We start from the raw sequence: 25,402 nt of genomic DNA, 5'->3' as shown, positions 1-25,402 counted from the left end.
CTTTTGGTGTGGCAGTTTTCCATGGTCCTGGCTCTATAGTCTCACAAGTCTGCTGCAGCAGACATTGATATTTTCAACAGAATTAGCAGTTAGTGTACCAACATGTCCAGTGATCAAATACAGATGTTGTCCACATACTTTTGACCCTATAGTGTGAGAAAATGATGTTTTTTGTAGTTTGGATGCACTAACCTTTAATGTTGCAGCTGAGTGATGTGGCATAAACACATACTCTTGGCTAAAATAGATACAATTATTATGCCAAATATACTCTTAAGACCGGGGGAAACAGTGCAAGTTTTCCGCATTTCGTGCTAGTGGATCATAGATCATAGACGGGGGCCCTCAGTCGAGTGCGATGCCTTTTTCACATTGAAGGAAAAAGCACCCCAAATCATGATGGAGCCTCCTCCACTGTACCGCCTAGAAAACATCTCCGATGGGATCTCCTTCTTATGCCAGTAACGTTGAAAGCCATCAGGACCGTCCCGGTTAAATCTTTTCTCGTCACAGAATAAAACTTTATTCCACCATTCAATGTCCCATGTTTGGTGCTCCCTTGCAAATTCCAAACGGGCAAGTTTGTGGCGTGGGAGGAGACGTGGCCTTTGAAGACGTTTTTTGTTCTTGAAGTCCTTCTCTCGCAGATGACGTCTTATGGTTATTGGGCGACAGTCAGCACCAGTAAGGGCCTTAATTTGGGTCGAGGATCGACCTGTGTCTTCACGGACAACCCGTCGGATCCTGCGGCTCAGTGCAGGTGAAATTTCTTTGGGTCTACCACTTTTTTGTCCCATAACTCTCAGGATCTTTTAAGAAATGTAAAATGACTGTCTTACTGTGTCCAACCTTGGCAGCGATGGCGCGTTGCGAGAGGCCTTGCTTGTGCAGCTCAACAATCCTGCCACGTTCAAAGAGAGAAAGCCTTTTTGCCTTTGCCATCAGGAGATCATGACAGTGTGACTGCCTGAAGAACAATGACACGAAAGCCATATTTTTGTGCAGATTTTACCTTTTTATGCCTAAGGTCTTAAACTTTTGATCAGCCGGTTTAAGTTTAAATGCAGTTTTCAATAAATTGCCTACTCTCTATTTTTTGTCTCTTGCTCCGGTTTCTTCTTTTGGAATTTTGAAGCAGTACTTACAACCCGGTTATGATCCACTAGCACGAAATGCGAAAAACTTGCAATGTTTCCCCCGGTCTTAAGATTTTGTTCAAGAGTGTATCATGGAGCAAAAAGTACATTTCCCTCTGAAATGTAGTATAAAATACCAAGTAACATGTAATACTCAAGATGCACTGCAGGTTTCGTCATCATAGCCTGGAATCAGTGATCAGTATTTCAGGGTATCAATTCCATTTTTCAAACAGAGTAGAAGACGTGTACGTCAATAACAAACCCGACAATGGTGATGTTGCTGAAATATGTTTTAATGATCTTTTAGAAATGAGTGAAGACTGAAATGAATCGTACATGTTATTGCATATTCATGAGGAAGGAAGAAAGAAGGGGCTTACAAACACTGCACACTGTCACAGAGTCTTTATCAAGTGATTCTACGGTGAAGTAGTAACCGTAATGCACAGTATTCTGAGGACGAAGATCATATTTTTGACAATTGTTTATATCTTTAATTGTGAATCAAGTAGACGCATTCACTGCAGAATAATCTATAACTATAATTGTAAACGCAGCATTGCTGGATATATTCTACCTAAAATAGATTAAATTAAGAGAAGAAGTCCCTCTTCTATTCTGTGTTGTGATGATGTCAGAGGTCGGCGTAGCAACCCCTCACTCCATTCTGCACTCCACAGCGCTGCTTACTTTGGCAGGGTTTGTTCTCACAGGACACCATCCCTCCGTTACACACACAGAGGCGCTGGCAGCCCGAGTCGGCGTAGAACGTCTGACCAGACACGATGTACCGGCCGTCGAGTTGGCAGCCGCACTCAGCCAGGGGCACACAGCCAGCCTACGAGGTACAGATGATGAATAATTATTTCATTTTGGTTAACATATATGAAAGAAACCATTCATTCCCGCAATTTGCCACCATAGCTAACCGAAAAAGGAAAAAACTAAATGAAACAAAATACTTGAGTACAACCCTGGTCATTTTACATTTTATTAAAATTACTTCATTACCTTTTAATTATTTTTGAATTTTTTAGCTTATTTTTAAAACTCAGACAACTACACATTTTCAACTCATCAAGTTAATTTCATAATTCAAAGCAGAGGTCTTCAACAGGGGGTCTGGGACCCCTAGGTGCTCCTCAGAGTCACTGCAGGGAGGCCACCAAATTATAGTTAATTTTTGAACGTTTTTTATTAATTAAATTAATTAATTAAAATGTCTTAACATGAATCCAACATATTATTAGCAAATATAAATCCCCACTGATGATAGGCTTACTGGCCTATAGGTAAGGTAGTCACTAAGTTAGCCATCCACAGATCCAGTTCATCCTTAAGGATTAACTGTGCCACATGTATGTTTAACATTTAAAGATGATTAAGATTATTATTTTAATAGCTTAGTATTCTATGCACTAAAAATGGTATGTATAAAGGCCGCTCCCTCCAATTTATTGTAGGCCCAGTTTAATATTCAACTTTTTATACAATATATGTAGTAGGGGGTCCCTGCTCCGTCTCTTTTTCAGTTAGGGGGTCCTTGGTTTAAAAAACGTTAAAAAAGACCCCTGATTTTAAAGGACAAATCCGGCGCGAAATGAACCTAGGGGTTAATAACACATGGGTACTGAGTCGACCGTACTCTGGGATATGTTACCAGTTACTGTTTACACGGCGTTCGTCGTTTGACTGGTCGTGACTGTTTTCCCCAAGATGGCGCCTGCCTGTATACGTGAACGGTGCTGTCTTTATAAACTATCTTTTTAATAAACTGTCTGTACACTTACAAAGTTCTCAATGCTTCGGTTTACATGTAGGGACCCTCATTATGCTACCGTGGAAGTGTGGTGCTATTTTGAGCCTTGTTAGTGGTGTAGAAATAGAGATTTCTTTTTACTTTACCCTCTTCCCCGACAACTAGCGTTATAAGCTAATTAGCGGTTTGCGCTAAAACTGGTCACAATCGATTAGCATGAAAACATTTCCCAGAGAACGCCGGAATTGTCCTTTAACCCCCAAAACTGAAACACATCTATATTTTACTTTAGTCCTCACTTTACCTGTTTCAAAGATAGAGAACTGTCTTCAATTATAATTGCCTTGTCTTAATTAAAAAGAAGAATAAGAAGAATGCAGACAGGAAGGCCATAGTTCACAACTTGAAAAAGTATTTAAGGTTTTAAATATACAAGATCTGGAATTTTTAAGATGCTGGAACATTTTTTTCGATCAGTCAGGATGATGTCGCAATGTGCACTCATGACCTCAGCGTTTCTAAAACCCTAACTACAGTCTCTCTAAGTAAGATGCACACGCAGAAAAACGGTACTAATTACAATACATGATAATTCCAAATGTGAACATGTTCAGAAACATCTACAATACCATTTTCAATATTATATATATAAATAAAGATGCATATGAAATACATCCTGAAATAAATAAACAAGGCAATACATATATAAATAAATGTATATACAGTATATAAATGAGTCAATGTAGTTAAATACAAAAATGAAGTAGTTTTTATTTTTTTTAATTTTTTTATTTATTTCAGGGGACATTTATTTCATGATGCCACATTTATTTAAGTCCCCTGATATAAATCAATGTGGACTTATGAAATAAAGACCTCTGAAATAAGTTGTAATTTAAAAACGTCCTTTTTCAACCGACAACCTATTTAATTAACTATATATAACTATATATACATTTTATATTTATTGATTATTCATTTATTTCAGGATGTCTTTATGTAACTGTTATTAAAATGGCATCCATAGAAACAGTATGGGTATTGCAAAATTAGAAGAAAAGATGTCCCACTCAGGTCTTTTGACTCTGATCTAAATGAGAAGAGAGAGAGTAAGAAGAACAACAAAGTCACATGTTATTAAAGAGTGGGGAGGATTACCTGACTCAGGAGGTAACCAGGATTACACACACAGCCCTCGCTGGGGGGGATCGCACACTCAGCGGGGGGAGACGGAGAGGTGCAGCTGATTGGACAGCCAGGAGCTGTGACACTGTACAAACTGTTGGCTGCACACTGCATCCCTAAGAGAGAGAGAGAGACACACACACAATTACGTAGATTTCCCTGCCGACGTCGCAAAATGGTCAGATATAGCAGACTGATCGCATGAAGTGGCGTATGTATGACATGCCAATTCGTATGCCATTTTTGGTGTGTTATCAAGACGCATACTCGCTTTTTAGCGTGTTTATCAACGCCGTTTGGCATCCATTGACTTACATTACCTTGCGATTGCGTGTGAATTTACGCCATAGCGAATAGTATGAAAGAAAATCCGTGTAGGGAGGTTGGTCGGGGTGGTGGATGGGTCAAACAACACAGGACTTTCACCCAGGAGACCGGCGATCGTGTCCCGCGTGTCACGTTTCCTAAACTCAACCGTCGCTTTCTTCTTTTCCTAAACCCAACCAGTTCTTCTTTTCCTAAACCCAACCGATTCTTCTTTTTCTAAACCCAACCAGTTCTTCTTTTCTAAACCCAACCCACGTGTCACATTTCCTAAACTCAACAGTCGCTTTCTTCTTTTCCTAAACCCAACCCACGTTCTTCTTTTCCTAAACCCAACCCACGTTCTTCTTTTCCTAAACCCAACCAGTTCTTCTTTTCCTAAAGCCAACCAGTTCTTCTTTTCTAAACCCAACCCACGTGTCACATTTCCTAAACTCAACAGTCGCTTTCTTCTTTTCCTAAACCCAACCGGTTCTTCTTTTCCTAAACCCAACCGGTTCTTCTTTTCCTAAACCCAACCCCGTTCTTCTTTTCCTAAACCCAACCCTGTTGTTCTTTTCCTAAACCCAACCGGTTGTTCTTTTCCTAAACCCAACCCGTCCGCTGTATACGGCGCTCAAAATGCGTACAGATAACACGCCACTTGGCTTTAGGAAAGTGGGCGTGTATGTTTACGCAAAGTCATGATATCACATTCAATATAGAACAAATGAAGGATATTGAAGCAAATGTCTGATTCATTCTTGTTCCATACACTTTACTGAAGTCAAAGTAGAAAGGTGTTATTCTTATTTTAATCTTATTATTTTATATCATTCAAACTTCAAGGGTAAAAGTTCCTCATTTATGTAACGCTCCCAGTGTATTTAGGTCAGTGTGTTCTGAGTGATGATGCTTGCTTTCTGAGGTGTTGCGAGTGTTTTGGCCCACCGAGCTGATTTTGTGACATGTATGAAGTGGTTTGAGTGAGGTTAACTGTTTGGCCAAGATGCATGTTGGTAATGCAGACAGTGTGAAGCGTTTTGGACAAGTGGCTTTAGTATTGACCCATGCTTGTAATGCTCTAACGTCCATTGGCAGGCGTCATGTGATCTGTAACGTCCCAGAGTACTTACAGCAGAGGCGCCTGGTCCTCCATGACTTCACACAGCCTCCTTTTCTCTGACACTCTTCCACATAAGCACTGATGATGTCACAGGCTGCTTCCCCTTTGCCCTCGTTAAGCACCATGTCATAGATACAGTCGTTCCGGTACTGCCGGGAATCTACTCGGCCCACGCAGTCGGCCAGGGGGCCGTCCTTCGCCGTTATGACATCACAGACGGATGTGTAGCTGGGTGGTTTAAAGTCAGGGGGGAGCGGCAGAGCACAGTCTTTACCTGCAGCATAAAGGCATCGTACGTTATAAAGACAATATTAGTCAATTATAGACAATTAAAATAATAATAATAAATGAATAAAAAAGATCAAATAATTGTGATTTAGAGGGTTTTATCTTTATCTTAATGTTCTTTTAACCTTATACTGAATCCAAATAGTTTTCCATCATATGATATGCATGTCTGAAAGGGACTAAAGATGCACAGCGCAGTAGTGAAGATGAAGAATACTGCTCGGGCTGCTTACACTCATGGGAGCAGCCCTTCACATCCGCCAGCCATTGGCTCACTCCAAACTCATTGGCGTTGGAAGCCAGCTTCCCATTGGGCAACATCAGGTCATCAGCAGGGTCATTATTCATGTTTCCACAAAGGCCGCAGGCTACACTGTGGTAACTGGTGGCCACCTCCACCCTCACTGCACTCGCAAAGTCAAAGGAGACCTTAAACAACGAGGGAAGTAAGAGAGAAGTTAGATAACAGTTCAGGCTGAGAAATGGTAGTACTGAAACCGACACTGGACCAACAGATGTGCTGTAATAAAAGTGTGTGTGCGCGCGCGTACCTTTAGAAATTTTGTGTCAATGACAGCCATTCTGTGCTGACGATAAACCTGGACCGGTGTTTGATTGGATGAATTGGAGAATGGAAGGGAGTTTTCAAGCCCGTCCACCTGCAGAGAAAAAAACCCACACTGTTATGGGTTGGTTTTGCACTTCTGCTTCCCATGCTGTGGATCGATAATCAGCGTTTGTTTTCGGGACCCAATCGTTGGAATTGATGTCGTGTCTCACCAGTACTCTGCCTGGGTAGTCCGCTGAGAGTGTGTACGTGTTGCCGTAGACTTTAACAGTCACCACTTTGGCGTATGACACTCTTTTGTTGCCACGGTTGTTATTCTCCAGGTTCACCTGCAATTCCGCACAACAGGAGCAGAGGAGGGAAAGAGAGACATTTTATTAGAATTAATAAGACTAGTTACTCGTTCTTTTGACATAGATACAGGACTGTCTTCCAGTTGGGGTCAGGGATGTGAGCTTGAGCAGGTGTGACAGCAATAAAAGAGAACAAATATTCAAGCCTTTTACTTAATGCAGAAATTACACCATGTAAGAATACTCCATTGCAAGTAAAAGCAAGGCGTGTCAAATTTCACTTAAAAGTACAAAAGTATTATCAGCAACATGTCATTTAAGCGTTTTCTTTTGTTCCTTGTGCAATTAAAGCTACTAAGTTGCACAACTCTTGCGCACACCGTTTCTATTTGCGTCACTTAGGCCTTTATAATGATTGACACTTTTAGAAATCACTCCTTGTTTTTCAGAATTTAATTTGACATTGCTCTTAATCCATTTGTTGGTTGTGTGCTGCTGCGATGGTTTATGCTTTGTTTATTGGGATATTAATTGTTTTGATCAAATTTCCCCCTTGAGGCACAATAAAGCTGTCTAAACCGAACTGAACTGAACTCATACATTTTACATTTAATACGTCTTGGTCATAAAACCGAACCTATGTGTGTCAGTGACCGAATAAATCTCATATTTCTTGGTTGATTTGAATGGACTCTGAAATCTAAGCTTGCTGTTACTGGGCATGTTTAGTGTTGTTCAATCCAATTATTATTTATAGTGTCAAATCCTAACAAGTTATGTCAGGACACTTTACAGATAGACTAGGTCTAGACCACACTCTATAATTTACAGAGACCCAACAATTCCCCCCCCCCTCCCCCACCAAGAACATGCATGTTCTCCCCTCCCTCACCTCAAAGTGCGTCAGACCCGTCGTATCGCCACACACACTGGCCAGCTTGTAGACACAGTTGCCCTGGAAGTCAAACTTGCGTCCATCGAAGGACTGAAAGTGTGGATCTCCTTGCGCAGTGCAAGACTTAAAGCCGACTGGGTAACAGCCCTGGACTCCGTCCACAACGCTGCACTTCTCTCCGGTTCGACAGGCGGTGCGCTTACACTGCACCTTCTGTGTCGCTGCATCACACGCACACTTCTCGTTACACAGCGAGTCTGCCCAGAACACGTCGCCAGGCAGGTAGTAGCGGCCGTTGTGGTTACAGCCACAGCCCTTCTCCTTAATAACACACCTGACAAAAACCAACAAAGATTGCCAAATAAAAAGTCAGCTGTTAACCTTAAGATGTTTCATGTCCCTGCAGCTCCTTAACTTCAACTCAATTCAGTTTTATTTATCCCAACAGGGGTTATCTCAGGACACTTTACAGGTAGAGTAGGTCTGGACCACACTATCATTTACAGAGACCCAACAATTCCTCCATGCATTTGGAGAGAACCCTTTCTTTTAACAGGCAGAAACCTCAGGCAGAACCTCTCAGGACGTTTTGGGAGGTTCCTTCCTGAGACTATTTAGCAGAGCCCCCGTCGCTGTGTTTTTTGGCATTTTAGGCCTCATCAGACAGGATGGCTAAAGACAGGAAAGGTAAGGCTGCCGTAAGGACTAAGCCTTTGTACATGGGGGGTGCACGCTCAACCAGGTAAGCTACCCAGGCGCCCCGATTGTCATTGGTTGGTTTAAAGAAATGCAAACAACTTCGACCGTTTTTTTCTCCTATCCCGGAATGCATCTGTGGTGTAGCCAGACCTTACTCTACAGCGCTGTGGAGATAGAGCTGGACATGCGAGACTATAAATGAGTTGCCAAGAAAACTAGGACAAAATTATGTTTAGGTGAGTGCAGGAAGGAGATCTATAAGGAAGACATTTTTAATATGAATAAAATAACTTTTTAAAGATAATTCTTTGGGGGGGCATTTCCGCCTTTTAACACTGGGACAGCTTTGATATGAAAGCGGAGAGAGTGGGGAAGACATGCAGGAAATTGCAGTAGGTCAGATTCACACCCTGTATATACACATTTAGAGGAATAAACCTACATGAGATAGATAGATAGATATATAGATATAATTTTATTGTATAAATTGTATTTATATGTCAGTGCTACAGTAGGAAAATATCAGACACACGGCACACATACAGAATATACATGAAATAATAAATAGGATAGAATATAAGAAAACATTTAAAAAATGAAGATAAAAAATACAAAGTGGAGAATGTTCGTATATACAAGTTGGGAATAAAAAAAAAGTATTGTGATGTGTATGAGTATTATCTGACACTCAGTGATAAGTTTGACTGCCTGTGGTAGGAATGATTTCTTGTAGCGGTCCGTGGGACATCAAAGCTGTTGGAGCCTCTTAGAGAAGGTGCTCCTCTGTGGGCAGCACACTCTACCAACTGAGCTACCCGGGCGCCCTAAAATCACCTTTAATGACTGGGTAGAAACAATGTACTCACTCTTTTCCACTGAGCACATATCCCGGGTCACAGAAACAGCCCTCCACACAGACCTTAGGACACACCTCTGGCTGGGGTCCACAGGTGGGTGGACAGGCGGAGCCGCACACCTTGTACTGGCTGTTGGCGGGACATACAACAGCTGGACGCACAACCAGAGCCAGGAGGAGATTAGGAGACGGACAGAGAGAGAGAAGGGGAGATGGTATGTTAAAGTGTCTTTAATACATGTTTTATTGTAATATTTCTATTCTATATTAATGTTCTTGGCAGTTGCAGTACTTAGCTCTATTGTTTATTGTTAATTTCCTTTTAATAAGTTTATTGTATGCACAAGTTAAAACTTATGGGCCGGCTATTGTACCGTATATGGAGCGGATGCTCCAACACTACGCTTTCATTAAAATCTATGAAACTGGGGTCACCGGGCAGAGGGCAGCGTGTGAGGGGTGTATGTGCACTGCAGAGATCCACTGGACAAGCGTAAAAATAAGACAGACTTCATAGAAATTGATCATAAAGTGTCTATATTTCTTGTAAATTAAACTATGATATACAGGAAATGACTTAATGACTATCAGTGAGTGTATTTGGAGTTATTTATAAATCTCTTGTTTCTTGTTACCTGTGTTCTTTTATAATAGCTGACAATGCTAAGCATAACAGCAATGTGTCTTTTCCATGACATTGTGGATAAAAAGTGTTTTTTAAAACAAGGTTGATTTTATACGGACTTGTGGCTTCTACAGAAACATAAACCTTCATTTTACAATCTTTTAGCTCGTGGTCAGTCTATCTTGGATGGCTGATAATAAAAATCCTTTATGGAGAAAAGGAATTGGAACTCGCTTTCAGAACCACTGTTGAGTTCCATATAAATGTACTATCTGTAACTTACAGCAGTTGACCAGTTGTCTCCATGGCAACACTGATGCTCCAGCATCCTGGCACTTTGCCAGGTAGTTGCTCAGGGCCTCACACAGCACTTCTTTCCGTCCTTCATTAGTGCAGACATCATAAAGACAGTAGGAAACAGGCTTTTGTACCGGCACTCTACCATGACAGCCAGAGAAAGGTCCGTTTGGATCGCTCAGAATCCCACAGTACTCTGGACCGGTGTACCTGAGGACGAGCAGGGGAGAAAAAAAAATCAGCTTTCTCAAATGAAAATACATATTTACGTATATATACATATATGTATATTTTAGACATAATTCCCACTTCTAAACTAAATTGTCCAAAACCAAAAAAATGTAAATTGTTTTTACCTGTCGTGTCTCCCCTTAAGTGAAAGTAGCAGATACATTTTTGCCATATATTCTAAGTTTATTATACAATCGTCCATCGTGCAAGTTTTTAAATCGGATAAACCTAACAGGGACATCTATAGAAAAATAATCTGGTTATTTCAGTCGCTTCAAAAGCCAACTTTACCTTATGCGGTCCTTGTCGGAGCACTGAGGACACTTGCCGTCGCAGTAATGGTAGCAGAATGGGTCGTAGTCCTCGATGCTCCACAGCCCCGCCCACTGGGTCACATTCACAGCTGTGCTGCCTCCGGCGGTTGCCAGCTCGTCCTCCTTGATGCCGTTGTAGTTGCCACAGAGCCCAACGACATTACCATAGTAACTGCTGCTGATGGACACCATGATTTGTGTGGACCAATCAAAAGTGACCATAACGCCAAAATCACTTTGGATTATGCATTTAATTCCCGCTTGTGTTATGGAGATGCTGCCTGCTTCAAGAAGGACAGGTAGCTTGGTCTTAATCCCGTCCACCTAGAGACAGAGGGAGAGAGAGGATATATCCAGAACATAAATCAATCTTAAATGTTCAGATTACTGTTTATTGAGTTCTGTCTAAATATTTGGGCAAATTGTATTTTGATGCTTTGGCAACATTGTTATTGAAACTTCCATGCCAATACTGTAAAGCCCCTTTAAATTAAATTGAGAAGGAAATGTGAAAACAAATGTGAAGAAAACCAAAGTAGTTATCTATCGTTAGTTACAATACATTTTTATTGCCATTTATTTTTAAGTGTCCCAAGACTGGCAGAATATTCCAACCGTATCCAAAGTTCTTTTTTGTGGGTGACAGCAGTCTATGTTCTGGAGTAAGACCCACCAATACGACGCCTCTGTCAGTTGGGATGAATATACGGTGGCCCAACATCTCCACAGTGAGGGAACGCACAAAGGAGCCTACATCGTTCCCACGGAGCTCATTCTTGCTGGTCACAGTTACCTTCGGCAGGAACGGATCAAGCCCTGAGGAAGGCAGGATAGAACCTTTCAACAACTGCATGTGTGTATGTGTCCTGCAGGCTTTAGTGAACAAACTGTGTGCGGTTTGTATATCCTGCAGCTCAGGTTTGATTGCAAAGTGTAATTCCCATTCCCAGTGAACACATTATATAAATCTATACCGAATAATGACCACTGCAACTTCACTTATAACATCAGGGTTTCTTAGACCAATCACCAAAAATCAACACATTTGTAAGTAGCTTACTGATTAACAAAAGTGTAAACGTTTAAATGTGCATGCATGCAGCATCATTTCTTTCCAGAAACAGTGTCCACGTCACTCTGGTGAGTTCTGTGGAAAATTGATATAACTTGCTGTGTAAACCAATGTATCTCTCTCTGTTAGGTAGGCGCAAACCTGTGGTGTTGACGAGGACGTAGGTGCAGGTTCCCTGGAATGAGTAGTCCCAGCCGTCAAACGTTCTGTAGTGGGGGTCACCAGTAGCCCAGCATGTGGCCTTGGAATCAGGAACACACACTCCTCGGCCTTCTGACACCTTACAGTGCTCCTTTACCCTGCAATGGACCTCAGCACAGGGGTCTGGAACACACACACACACACAAACACACACAGAAATATTGAACATACACGTGACAATAAACAGCCAAACTCTGCTAAATGTCAAGTTTTGTCCACAATTCAAAGATATTCAGTTTACTGTCACAGAGGAGTGGCGAAACTACAACATATTCACATTTAACAAGCTGCAATCAGTAATTTATTATGAAATAATAAATTACTGATTGCAGCTTATGAAATAATAAATTACTGATTGCAAATTACTGATTATTTCATAATAAATTACTTAAACCAATTAATCAATAATAAAAATAGTTAGTGACGAAGCTACAACATATTCACATTTAACAAGCTGCAATCAGTAATTTATTATTTCATAATAAATTACTGATTATTTCATAATAAATTACTTAAACCAATTAATCAATAATAAAAATAGTTGCCGATTAATTTAATAGTTAAAAACGGATGGATTCCCAGCCAGTGTTTGACCTGTGGAGTAGCAGCCAACGGTTCCATTGCGGTTGCGACATTCCTCGCCCTTCTGGCAGCTGGTGGAGTTGCAGCTGAACTGTCCAGACTGGCAGACGCAGCGCTCTGTACAGTCGCTCCGCATCACTGCCGTAGCCGACTGAAAAGAGTCATGCATGCATTAGAACAGAGATCTTCAGCAGGGGGTCCTCAGAGTTACTGCATTAGTGTTAATTTCGTCAGACGAGACGAGACTAAATATGTTCGTCAACGACCTTTTTTTCCATGACTAAGACGAGACGATGACGAGACTGCGCCAATGTCCAAAAAAGGTTGACTAAGACTAAATTATCATGCATTATTGTTGACGAAAAAAGACGAGGCTAAAAACTGCATTACTTGCATCAAATTATTGTTACAAGTTTTTTCAAAAAATAAAATGTCTTAACATGAATCCAACATATTATTAGCAAATAGAAGTCAGCCTCTTTGTGAAAAGAAATTACATTCATGCAGAGGTGGAAATTAACGAAATACATTTACTCACGTTACTGTATTGAGTAGTTTTTTTGTGTATTTTGTATTTTTTAAGTAGTTTTTAAAATCGGTATTTTAAAATGTACTTGATTACATTTTGAGTGAAGGATTGTATTTCGCTACATTATAAATCCCATCCGTTACTGAGTAAAAAAAAAAAAAAACGAAAGGAAGAAAAAACATCGAGCCCTGAATGACTACACCATACCGACTGTAATGCACCCTGAATGCAGCAGCATTCTTTATTTTGCGCGAACGTATGCAGCTTCTTCTTCTCTGGTTGGAAGTCGCAATTAAAAAGAAGTAGAAGAAGAACTGCACCGTCGGACCCATGGATCTATATACTATGTGTATATACCAAAGAACTTCTGTATATACTGTCTATCTGTCGGATCTGGAACCTATGACTGGAACTGAGAGGGAGACGTTAGCATGGACGTAAATCAGCTGTTATCCCTAAAAAATGACTTGACTGAAGCAGAGTGCGCACCGACATCTGAAGCTTGGCTAGATAATTATGCTGCAAAAGCAACAATGATCCAGGGATGCAGCAGTCAGGACCAGCTTTGTGACAAACTACAAAGTCGCCAAAACAGTAAGCCATTTTCTGAAGGGGAGGTAATTAAAGAGTGTTTGGTGGACTTTGCTGCGCTAATCTTCCCAGAGGTAAAAAGAGACGTTTGAGAACTTGTTGCCTGACATAAAATTAATATTGAGTTAAATTGAATTAAGTTTAGCCTATAGGCTAAACTTAATTCTGCTCAGTCCCTGTTTCTCATGTGGCCCCTTGGGAAAATGAATTGCCTACTCCTGCCAGGACAAGGTATGTAGGAGACTGGCTGAATTTATTCACATACATCTAATTAGCTCATACGGGCTACTTAGGTGTGTAGAAGCTAGCTGCTAGTCTGGGCTGTAACATTAGGGTCTGTTTATGTTAATATACAGTATCTCACAAAAGTGAGTACACCCCTCACATTTTAGTAACTATTTCATTATATCTTTTAATGCGACAACAATGAAGAAATGACACTTTGCTACAATGTAAAGTATTAAGTTTACAGCTTGTATAACAGTGTAAATGTGCAGTCCCCTCAAAATTTTTATTCCAAAGGCCAAGGGAACTTTATCAGGATGCATAGTATCCTGGATCCATGAAATAACTGGCCTTTATAATAAACATCTTCCTGCCTCTATGGGAATTTAACATAGGGGTGTAGTGACTTTAGTTGCCAGCAGTTTAGACATTAATGGCTGTGTGTTGAGTTATTTTGAGGGGACAGCACATTTACACTGTTATACAAGCTGTACACTTAATACTTGACATTGCAGCAATGTGTAATTTCTTCAGTGTTGTCCCATTAAAAGATATAATGACATATTTACTCAAATGTGAGGGGTGTACTAACTTTTGTGAGATACTGTAATTAACAGTCTGTGGGTCTAACCCATTTATGGCGAAAAACACGTGATTTGGCCTTGATTTGCATTATAACTGCTGTTTGTTTGTGAAGAAAAGAAGGATGGCCCTCAGAACTAACAATGTATGGTACTTTTACTTTCAATTGATTGTTTGAAAACATTTTATGGGATGGTCCGAACTAAAATTGCACATTATATCTTTCTAAGGGTCTTAAATAACGTGTGACATGGGTTATGTTGTTATTACATGTGTATACATTTGTATAGATGTTTATACCCTTGTATAGATTTGTCTTTAATTAAAAACAAAAATAGTTTTGGATTTATGACCCCTTGTCCTATTTTCTCTACATGGGAGAGATCGCCCCCCCCCCCCCTCCGTTTTACAGTTTCAAATTTTTTTTTAACTATGTAACTTTTACTTAAAGTATATTTTAAATGAGTTACTTATTACTTTTACTTGAGTATTTTTTCAGATAGGTATTTTTACTTGTACTTGAGTAATGTTTAATCAAAGTATTTGTACTTTTACTTGAGTACAATATTTTAGTACTTTTTCCACCTCTGCATTCATGCTTACTGGCCTATAGGTAAGGTAGTCACTAGTCTATATCATTGACGTTCCACTTCCGGGATTGCTCCGTTGCCGCCGAAAAATCCGCCGGATTTCACTCATTCAGGCCGAATATCCGTTTACTTGGGCTTCTTTTGTGTTGGCGTTCTAACCTCCGGTGGATTTCTGAGGACTATGGTTAACTGCTCCTCAGATCTCTGCAGGGTAAATCCAGACAGCTAGCTAGACTATCTGTCCAATCTGAGTTTTCTGTTGCACGACTAAAACTACTTTTAAACATAGACACGTTCCTTCTCATGGCTATTTTTTAGCGCCACCGCGGCTTTTCTCCGGTACTTAGCACATCCCCAAGACGATTGTGATTGGTTTAAAGAACTGCCAATAAACCAGAGCACGTTGTAGACTAGCCAGACCCTCCTTCAGCGCGCTTTGGAGGAGGGTCTGGCAAGGTAGTCACTAAGGTAGCCATCCACAGATCCAGTTCATCCTAAGGATTCACTGTGCCAGTGTATGTTTAACATTAAAACATGATTTTTAAAATCATGCCAACAATTATTTGTATAGCTTAAAAATGCAATAAAAATATATGTATTTAGGCTTTAGGCTGCCTACACTTTAGGTTCTGTATAATTTTTTAACTTAATTTTTATACAATATATGTAGTAGGGGGTCCCTGCCCGGTCTCTCTCATCGTTAAGGGGTCTTTGGCTCAAAATACATTGAAGACACCTGAATTAGAACACACATAGAATCAATGGCCACTGTTATGCTTAACCCTCTGAGGACAAAAGACGCAACAGCAAGTCCTACTCTAAAAGCGATTACAAAATTTTATTTTAGGCATTTACTTACTATTTTATCAATCTATTAGGCTACTACTACCCAAGACTTTTGTAAACCCATTTCATGCACCAAAACAATTGAGTGTAGGTATGTTTTCTCAAGAGATTTGAGAAATTTCAAAAAGCTTTTCAGCTTTAGGGCCAAATTATCTCTTTACACATTGCTCTGGAACAAATGTAGGCCTCACTTTGCAGAAAGCTGAGTTTATTCTGAACATTTTGATCTGAAACACACGGGGGTCCAGTTATATGCAAATACCCTAAAAGGTGAATTTAAAAGAAATGTACAAATGCCCTTAGACCTCGGATTAACATAGAACCCACGTGTCAAACTCAAGGCCCGTGGGCCAAATCCGTCCCCTTGCAGATTTAGATCCGGCCCATATATCAATTTGGGTTCACAATAATTTTGGCCCGCCTAGTTGTGCGCCAAACCAAAAACACAGGAAAGTGTTTTTTAAACTGCAATTACCTGACATTCAAAGCAGAATTTGGCAGATTTTCCAACTCTGAGACTCAAACATTTTTTTGCTTGATTTGCTAAATTCTATGATGGCTAAAGAACTCTTTTGTAGGGCTTCATGTAAAAAAAAAAATACAAAAAGGTGACAAATGTCTGAGAAATCCACAAAAAAGTCGGAACAAAAACAACGAAAATGAGGAAAAAAGCTACCAAAATGTTAAAAAAATGACATGCAGTACCAAAAGCACGTCAGTAAACTCTACATGTCTGGCCCTTGGTGTGATTCTCTTTTTCCAGTGTGGCCCTCTGGGAAAATGAGTTTGACACCCCTGACATAGAAGATCTTAAACTTTGCCACTTAATTTCCATTAACACATGACATTATAGTAATGCCCCTGGTTTCTGATATGATATTAGCTTGTTTAATATTAGTTATTATTGTTGTTACTGTCTTCATTCAAACATTAAAACCAAACAGAGTTATACTGGAGAGCCACTGCAATTCAAGGATAGCCTCTCATTGACTCTTCATCCCATATAGAATATTTAATTTGAAATATTAAACTTAATAACTCAAATATTTTGCCCACTCCTACGTTGGTCAATTACAGTCCTGTTGGTCAGGAGTAACAACGGACTAGAGATTTGTATGTTTCTGTGTTTGTTTCTGTTTTGTCTATTTACTATTTAGATTGGTATTTATTCTTTCTTAGTTTCCATTGTGGTGAACGAACTAACTAACTAACTAACTAACTAACACTCCGTTTTTTAGACATGTCAAAGTGATCCATCCATCCATTGTCTTTGATGTATCTCAATATGCTTTCTATTTTGTGTAATAATATGTTCTGTATGACCCTTTCTGTTTTCTTTTACATGTTTCAAGATACATTTCAATCAATATTAGTAAACTATCATCCTGTACCGAACAAGCATTCTGATGACGAAGCTGATGTGGATAACGATGAAGAAAGTTACCTTGTAATATTTCCCCCCGACCACGCAGCCACATTGCTCCACCGGGACGCAGCGGCCTCCGTCAGCCATGAGGCTGCCGTCACACTGGCAGCCCTCCTGGCACAGTGGGCAGGGATCGGACCTCTGCAGGGAGGAGCAGGTGGAGGAGCAGGCGGAGGAGCACAGCTCATAGTGGCTTCCTGCGGGACATCGCGCAGCTGCAGGGACAAACAAGGCCCGGAGGGTCAGTAGTCTAGCCTGGATGCCAGCTGAACTTAGCCCCCGCACACGACATTTGAGGTCGGGAAGTTCATATTCTGACTAGAAGCTGAGTATGACGACGTCAGAGTATCAAAACTCAGCAGGTTGGTGAGGATTTCAGTTGACAAATTTGGTAGCAGCTTTTCTGATTTAGATTTTTTTAAGTTGCTGGTCTTAATTTGGCACATTTAATCATTCATGTGGCATTAGTAGATTGGATAAATGCAATTAATATGATAAGCATAACAACAACAACAACAACAATTATTTTGTGTTGAACTCAGGACTACCACAGTTAATGGTATGAGAGAATGAACCCATCCAAACAACCACTCCGCTCCAGTGAGCATCAGCGAATCAGATCAGACTTACGACAGAAGGTGTCGTTCCTCCATTTGCTTATCGTTGTGCCGGCTAGTTGACAGGCGGTAACATAATTCTGGATGTGACGACAAAGGGTGTCCACGCTTCCTTTGCCTGTGGACATCTCCCTAAAAAAAATAAATAATAATAATAACTTTCATCTTATTACTTTTTTCCCATGCATTGGTGTCTAAGTGACAATGTAAATTCGTTGTAATGTAGGGCAAATGTGCACCTTTAATGTGCGTACACTAAAAGTGCTGTTTTTGCCACTCAGACAGGCTCAGATTATTATTCTAAGTGTCTGACAACATTATGGAAAGGATCCCTTCAGAGATAGACCTTTTTGTTAAAGAGTAAGATCCTTGTTGTTTAACATGAAACAGCCCCGAAATCATCAACACCAAACCCACCGGACTCCATTTGATATATGAAATATGTATATAATGCATCCCTTGGACATTAGAGGTAAAGATCCTTGCCTGACACAAGCCTCGTAGTCGGGAGTTGGGGGCACTGTTGAGTGGCAACCTGCAAATGGGCCCTGCTGGGCTTTGATGATGTCACAGTCCTTTTTGGCTTCCGGGACCTTCTGTTGCTCTGGCTCCGGGCAGGAAGTGGCACCACAGCTCGCCTCACATACAACGTTTTCTTTCTTTACCAGCCAAACTGCAGCTGATGTCGGGTCATCAGACAGGTCGCCGTTATAGTTGCCACAGAGACCGCGTGGTGAGCTGCGATAGGTTGATGGGATTTGTAAGAGCACGCCCGCCACACTGTCATAGGTCATCTTCAGGTCAAAGTCAGTCTCAATGATGATGTGGATGCCATTTTGATTCACTCGCACTTTTCCATCAGCCAGTGACACAGGAAGGGAGACTCTGACATTATTAACCTGAGACATAGAGGAGTACAAAGTATTTGATCAGATGTGCTGGTACCGTATTAGCTCTGTCCCACTCATGGATGTATTATATTGACTGGAGAGCGGATTGAGATAAATATTGGACGATAGAAATATTAACAGAGCACAGATGCTGACCAATCAGAGCAGACTGGGCTTTTTTAGGAGAGGGGGTCTTAAAGAGACAGGTGCTAAAATGGAGCATTTCAGACAGAGGGTGAATACAGGTATATTCAGACAGACAGTATGAGAAAAATAATGTTTGTTTTTTTTACTTTAAAGGATGTAAACATGTTCTAGTAGAAACCCCAAAATACAAGTATAAACTGAAAATGAGTATAATATGGGCCCTTTAACATTTAAAAGACTGAAATGTTGTTTGAGGTCACAGTACAGTATGTTCACAACATTTCCAGATGAGATTGAGTGTTCAGAATAGACACATCTGGACAGTGGTTTTACTTATGTTCTTTTGCAAACAATGATCATCCTCTGTGGGAATAAACCTAACACCTGGCCAATGCAAACTCTCAGTCATACCTTGACTTCCCATACAACCCCGGTCTCCATAGTGATCTCTATGTTGTAAATCTGGAGCTCCACACTGCGGGAGACGGAGCCATCCTTATTGGTCTTCTGTTGTACATAGACAGAGAAGGCTGCCTTCCCTCCTTCCTTCCCCTCCACTGCTGCCAACAAGAACAGACAGTTTCCCCACAGAGGATATGCCTGGAGGAAAGGTGGAGAGGTAAGAAAATATTTAATATTATGTCAGACTGCCACTCGGATTGTCTTAAAGGCAAAAAAAACTTAATTAATGACTAAACGTCCCCCTATGTTCACCAGCTAGTCTCTAGCGGTTGTCTGCCTGCTGTTTGCTGCTGAGCAGGTAGAGTACAGAGGCTTTTTCCGTCTTTTTCTGTAAAAGCAGCTGCATGCCCTGCTGTGGCTGCAAAAACACCACCAGGAGAGCGCTGAGAGTGAACCAGAACAGTAAAGTTGTGGGTCAAACAGTTAAACAACAAGCTGAAACTACAATAAGGTACACTAAATCTTGAGTAGTTACCAGGGAACACATGAGGAACTAACTGCTAGTGAACCATTAGTGAATGAGTAACTCCTAATCACATTTCATAGAATAGCTAATGATTAGTTAATGATTTGTTAATTGGAAAAAGTGTGAGAAACAAACCAGGAACAACTTGATAATTACATAGTAAGTACTCAGTAATATGTATCACTTTACTTAGAGGGGACACAAAAAAAGTAACTCATGTTTAAGTAATTATTGGGCGGTGCTAAGCGCCGGACGGAGCCACGGTGCCTCTGCAAAATAGCCTCGGGAAGGAACTTGTTTTGGTGGAACATGTGTACGTTCAAAAGTAGTTTTAGTGGTGCAACAGAAAACTCAGATTGGACAGATAGTCTAGCTAGCTGTCTGGATTTACCCTGCAGAGATCTGAGGAGCAGTTAACCATAGTCCTCAGAAATCCACCGGAGGTTAGGACGCCAACACAAAGACAGAGGAAGGGGACGGATATATAAATGAGGGACATTCGACGGAATTTCCAGCGGCACCTGAACAATCCTGGAAGTGGAACGTCGTGGATATAGACTAGTTGTCTAGTAACTGATCATTATCTCTTAAATAGTCCTCAATTGGGAATTATTAGGGAATCACGTATTAATGATTTGTCAATTATCAAGTCGTTCCTGATTCGTTCCTCAATGGTTTCTCAATCAACTCTTCAATAACATATCATTATCTGCTCTGTAACACTGGATTATAGGTCCTCATTTGTTTCCTGGTGACTACTCACCATTTCGTGTACCTTATTGTGAAGTGTTACCCAAACAATCCGAATGTGTTTTAATGGGAAGTGGTATGCTTTTCTTGTAAAATATGATTCATCACAGTTTTGTTTGGAAATATTTCAGCACTTCTCAGTGAGAACATTTAAAACGTTGCATATAGATGAAAAGGATCTTCATTACATTTCTGACAAACTGTAACGATGGAGAAAACAACATGGACTGGCAATAAACATTTCCTTAAAGGTGCTGTAGGTAGGATTGCGAAGATCCAGGACTTAGCCAAAAAATGTGAACATCGACAACTTCTCAGTCCCTCCCCCCTTTCTGCTAAAGCCCCAAATGGTCTCCTAAGCCCCTCCCCCCACAAGGGAGAACGAATGCGTGTGCATGAGCAGTGATTGACACACAGTTAGACAACCCCCCGCCCCTGATTGGTGCATCTGAACAGGCAGCGGTGGATTTTTGCAAATCACACTGTAGGTGGCTGTAAGTGGTATCAGAGGAGCCATATTTTTTTATTTGTATTACCTGCTTCATGTATTTCTACTCAAACATAGGGTCATTTTCAGCAAATATGACAGAAAGTTAGTTTTATAAGTCTTACCTACTGCACCTTTGAGTTAAAATGTCCACAAATCCACAATGTCATTATTTAAATAGATAATTACAATATGTAATGCATCATCTATTGATTTAGAGATGTAGTTCTGCATAATATGCTTACTCATGCTTTATTCAGAAAAAAAAAAAAAAAAGCCTTTACCTGTCCATCAAATGACCGGACTGTTCGGACTCCACTCACAGAGCAGGAAGCTTTACTGCTAGGGGAACAGGAGGCGGAACCTCCTTTCACAACACATATCTCATTGGCTGAGCAGCGGAATTTAGGATCACACTGTACTACTCCACCTTCTGAACATACACAGCGATTGTTACATGACTGTCCTGGATAGAACACCTGAGGAAAGAGGAGTAGTAATGGAAGTGGCATAAGAAGTAGCAATATTATTAAAGAAGTTGTTTTAGCAGAGGTATTAGTTGTAGTAAAGGTGGAGTTTGATATCATTGCTGCTGTCGTAGCCCACCTGTCCAGTTTGATAATACTGTCCTTCGTACCGACAGCCACACTCTGCCAGAGGGACACACTTGTCATCACTCAGCATGAATCCATCGTCACACACACAGCCTTCTTTGCAGGGCGCGCTCTTGTCGCAGCCCTCAGGGGGGGCCAGACCACTGCAGGTGGGCTGGCAGGGGGGGGCACACTGATCATAGTGACTGTTGGCAACACATGATGGAGCTGGCACAGGGACACACATGGGAAGTCAATCAAAATACAATACAGTACAGAGTGATTATGTTCCTGACAAAAAGTCTTTCATGGTCCAAACATTTCAGTTTGTTACAACTGCTTACATCGGTAAACACAATTCCCAAAACTGCACACCCAAAACGCAAAATGCCTCAAATCTCTTTCAAAATGAAACACTGCATTCAAAATGCCCATAAACACCTCTCAAAGTGAAACATTTGCATCAAATGGCAAACACTTCTTCCATAATAGTACATTTTTGGATATACCATGTACACACTGTTGTTCTAAATCTAAAGCTCTTTTGTCTTTCATAAGCTTATATCTACATTTTCCATACAATGGCTCTCCTTCCTTCTCTTCTTTGCCTTCGTCCTCCTCCTCTTCTTCCAAGTCGTCCTCCTTTAACCTGTCCTTGTTGTCATCCCCTGCCTCTCCCTCCTACTCCCCTTGCTCATTGTCTATTGTTGGCATCCATTGTCCAAAACAGGTAATCTGACCTTTGACCTATTTATTGGACTATACTAAAGCAGTGGTTGGTTAGTGTTCAGTTAAGCATTTAGTGTCTGCACATGTGAGGAGTGTGTGTGCTAATATGTGTAGCAATTTGATTGGTTGTGTTTGGAAAAGGAAAGCAAGTCACTTCCTGTTAGATTTTTGTGTCTTAGGTAGAGAATTGTGTGTGTTTTGAAAAAAGTGCGTGCGTGCGTGCATGCATGCGTGTCTTACGACAAAACTGTTGAGTTCTCCAACTGTGCACTGTAGCTCCGGCCTGTTGACAAGAAGTGCTGAAAGCCGATAGGCTGTTGCACAGGGCCGAGGCGTGGCCTTGGTACATGCACAAATCAAAAACGCAGTTTGTGAGGAAGGGGGTGTGGTCCAGTTTACTGTGACACTGTCTGTATGGACAGAAAAGATGAGGTTAAGTGAGAAAAGTGTGGGTCTCAGACACATCAACTGTACATGTTTAACAACCCTCACTGGGATTGATCATTTATAAATCTCACCACATCTAGTTGTTGGTTCATTGTTCATTATTTCTTACTAAGCATAAATACATATTTCTTTCCTAACCCAGGAGGAGGTACATTAATGAAGTGTTATTGAAATGATAGACATCCTCTGGCTGTAATGGTGAATATTAAGCGCCTGATCTGATTAATCTCTCTGGTAGAACAATATATATATTTCATTAAATATCTGCAGCCAATTTTCCTTTTAATAGAGAAAGATGAGATACGGTAGATGCTCATTAACAGTGATCCTTCCTCGGTTCTTTAGTATTAGACATACATACAGGCTGAAGACACGCTTTCCCCTCAAGTCAGACTATGTAACTTTTGATGAACAGAAACAAAAACTGACTGACTGACTTTTTGTCCAATCTGAGTTTTCTATTGCATTAAAACTACTTTTGAACGTACACGTTCCACCAAAACAAGTTCCTTCCCGAGGCTATTTTGCAGCCGCACTGGGGCTCTGTCCGGCGTTTAGCACCGCCAAAGACGATTGTGATTGTTTTAAAGAAATGCCAATAAACCAGAGCACATTTTTCCGCCATCCCGGAATGCTGTGTGGACTAGCCAGACCCTCCTCCGCAGCGCTGTGGAGGAAGGTCTGGCAAAGCGAAACTACGCTTGCGCACACAACAGTGTGTTCAATGCACCCCAGTTTCAGTTTAAAAAAAAAATTTCTGTAGGGGCTGAACGTGGCCCAGGAGGACGTACCTAAAGGGTCCAAGCTTGTCAGCGATGATGCCACAGTAGCGCTGCTGTTGGTAACGCAGTAGCAGTGCAGGCTCACACTCAGGACATTTACCACCAGGACAGTCACTCGTGCAGCCAGCTCCGCCTCCTGCCTGCGATCAATGACATTCAAAAGCAAAACTGTCAACATATGCAGAGTATGTAGTATATTTTAAAGCTACAGCCTTTCTAGTTCCCTCTTCGTGTCGCTGTACTCATCCTGCAGCTTGGAGAGCAAACACAATGTGTTGATGCACACAAGAGGGAATTTGGTACTAAAAAAGTCTATCTTTAAAAGGTATTGCCTATATTAGCATCAGCTGATCAGCTCATGTCGATTCCCCCATCACTACCAAATGAATATTGAATAAATTAATCTCTTTGTGGCCACTGTAGACAGAAAGAACAATTAGAGCATCCAGATGGCGTCATCTAGAGTGGGGTTCTGCAATAGACTTAATACGTACAGCTGTACACATCTGCTTTGTGCTTCTATTATTCGACTTAATGGTGTTTTCACTTGTGTGTTTTTAGGGTTTGTGTAAGATACTCATGGGTCCTTCTTGGTAGACCCAAAAACACCCCCAGTCTCAACTGATACACACCTTCCAGCTGTGTCCAAACTCATTAATGTTTTTAGCCTGGGTGCCATCCGCTTTCATTAAGTCATCACCAGGTTTGCCATTGTAGTTTCCACACAAGCCTGATAAAGAGAAACAAGCAACAAGCACAGCAGTCACATGTAAGATAAACTCTTCAGTTGCATTCCTGCAACTATTTGGAAGAATGAAAATAAATTGAATCATGGACAGATGGCGAGTTTGTGATGCTCTGAATCTTGTGTAAAACATAAGCCCACTGTTAAAGGAGTAGTGCAATTACTTTTTTGGAAAACTCAGTTAGACAGCAATGACATTACCGTGCATGTTCGCTTGCTTTATTTATTTATTTTGCTGTCATATGTTGAATTCTTACACATTGTTGAGTTAGGCTGCAACTAACCATTCATTTCGTTATCAATTTCTCGATTAATCGTCTGGTCTTTACAATGTCAGAAAATAGTGAAAAATGTCCATCCTAGTTTCTCAAAGTCCAAGGGATGTCTTAGTGGATGTCTGAGGTCTTGTTTTGTCCCAAACCCAAAGTAATTCAGATTAATATATCAAACAGAAAAGAGCAGCAAATCTCCATATTTGAGAGGCAGAAAACAGCATTTTCTGCGATTAGTCGATTATCAAAATAGTTGGCAATTATTTTCCATCGATCGACTACTTGATTAGTAGACTAATGGCGTTTTTCCATTACATGGTACCTGCTCGACTCGCCTCGACTCGGCGCACTGTGCATCCCTTTTCCATTGCAGATTTTAGTACCGCCTCAGCGTGGCTGGTCGTCATAGCGACTGCCGTGGGCGTGGCTTGGTAGCGTTGCATTTCCCCCCCGACTCATTTCCTGGTTCTCCTTCTCCGTAAACAACATTAAATCAACAAGATAGCTAACTTTTACTGCTCCAGATTTCCCACCGTGGTCAGAAAAAACATACATATGACTCTAGGGTCGCTACTCGCTGCGGAGCTAATCGCCGGCACTCTCTCACTTCTCCCTCGCTCACCAGCTACACACACACACACACACACACGGCGACTCGACACGCACCAGCGCACAAGTATAAACATCAGGCCACTTGTATGCTATGGAGAAAGCTCTGCGTGGAGCCTCCGGCAACAAAAAAACACTGCTGGCTAAACTATTTTAAAATGCCGTCTGTCGCTAGCAATGCAGT

At 41.0% G+C, this 25,402-nt stretch overlaps 1 protein-coding gene across 1 annotated transcript in view; it reads right to left on the bottom strand.

The window, feature by feature from the left end:
• Positions 1–1,411: 1,411 nt before the first annotated feature.
• Positions 1,412–25,402, bottom strand: part of LOC120561797 (IgGFc-binding protein-like) — a 42,354-nt gene continuing 18,363 nt past the window's right edge. The window contains exons 15-36 of the mRNA XM_039805052.1: positions 24,225–24,322; positions 23,602–23,732; positions 22,604–22,773; positions 21,648–21,862; positions 21,326–21,520; positions 19,288–19,476; positions 18,326–18,738; positions 17,853–17,971; positions 17,241–17,437; positions 12,446–12,584; positions 11,792–11,974; positions 11,252–11,394; positions 10,556–10,902; positions 10,020–10,243; positions 9,122–9,263; positions 7,554–7,890; positions 6,581–6,697; positions 6,352–6,459; positions 6,034–6,229; positions 5,523–5,786; positions 4,057–4,199; positions 1,412–1,977 (exon numbers count right to left, since the gene is read on the bottom strand). Coding sequence (XP_039660986.1) covers positions 1,774–1,977; positions 4,057–4,199; positions 5,523–5,786; positions 6,034–6,229; positions 6,352–6,459; positions 6,581–6,697; positions 7,554–7,890; positions 9,122–9,263; positions 10,020–10,243; positions 10,556–10,902; positions 11,252–11,394; positions 11,792–11,974; positions 12,446–12,584; positions 17,241–17,437; positions 17,853–17,971; positions 18,326–18,738; positions 19,288–19,476; positions 21,326–21,520; positions 21,648–21,862; positions 22,604–22,773; positions 23,602–23,732; positions 24,225–24,322 — 4,274 coding nt within the window. The 3' untranslated portion in view covers positions 1,412–1,773. The remainder of the gene's footprint in view (positions 1,978–4,056; positions 4,200–5,522; positions 5,787–6,033; positions 6,230–6,351; positions 6,460–6,580; positions 6,698–7,553; positions 7,891–9,121; positions 9,264–10,019; positions 10,244–10,555; positions 10,903–11,251; positions 11,395–11,791; positions 11,975–12,445; positions 12,585–17,240; positions 17,438–17,852; positions 17,972–18,325; positions 18,739–19,287; positions 19,477–21,325; positions 21,521–21,647; positions 21,863–22,603; positions 22,774–23,601; positions 23,733–24,224; positions 24,323–25,402) is intronic.

The sequence above is a fragment of the Perca fluviatilis genome, chromosome 7, assembly GCF_010015445.1.
Source record: "Perca fluviatilis chromosome 7, GENO_Pfluv_1.0, whole genome shotgun sequence".
NCBI lineage: Eukaryota > Metazoa > Chordata > Actinopteri > Perciformes > Percidae > Perca > Perca fluviatilis.
The sequence above is the reverse complement of the archived record's forward strand: the minus strand, read 5'-3'. Positions and strand labels throughout refer to the sequence as shown.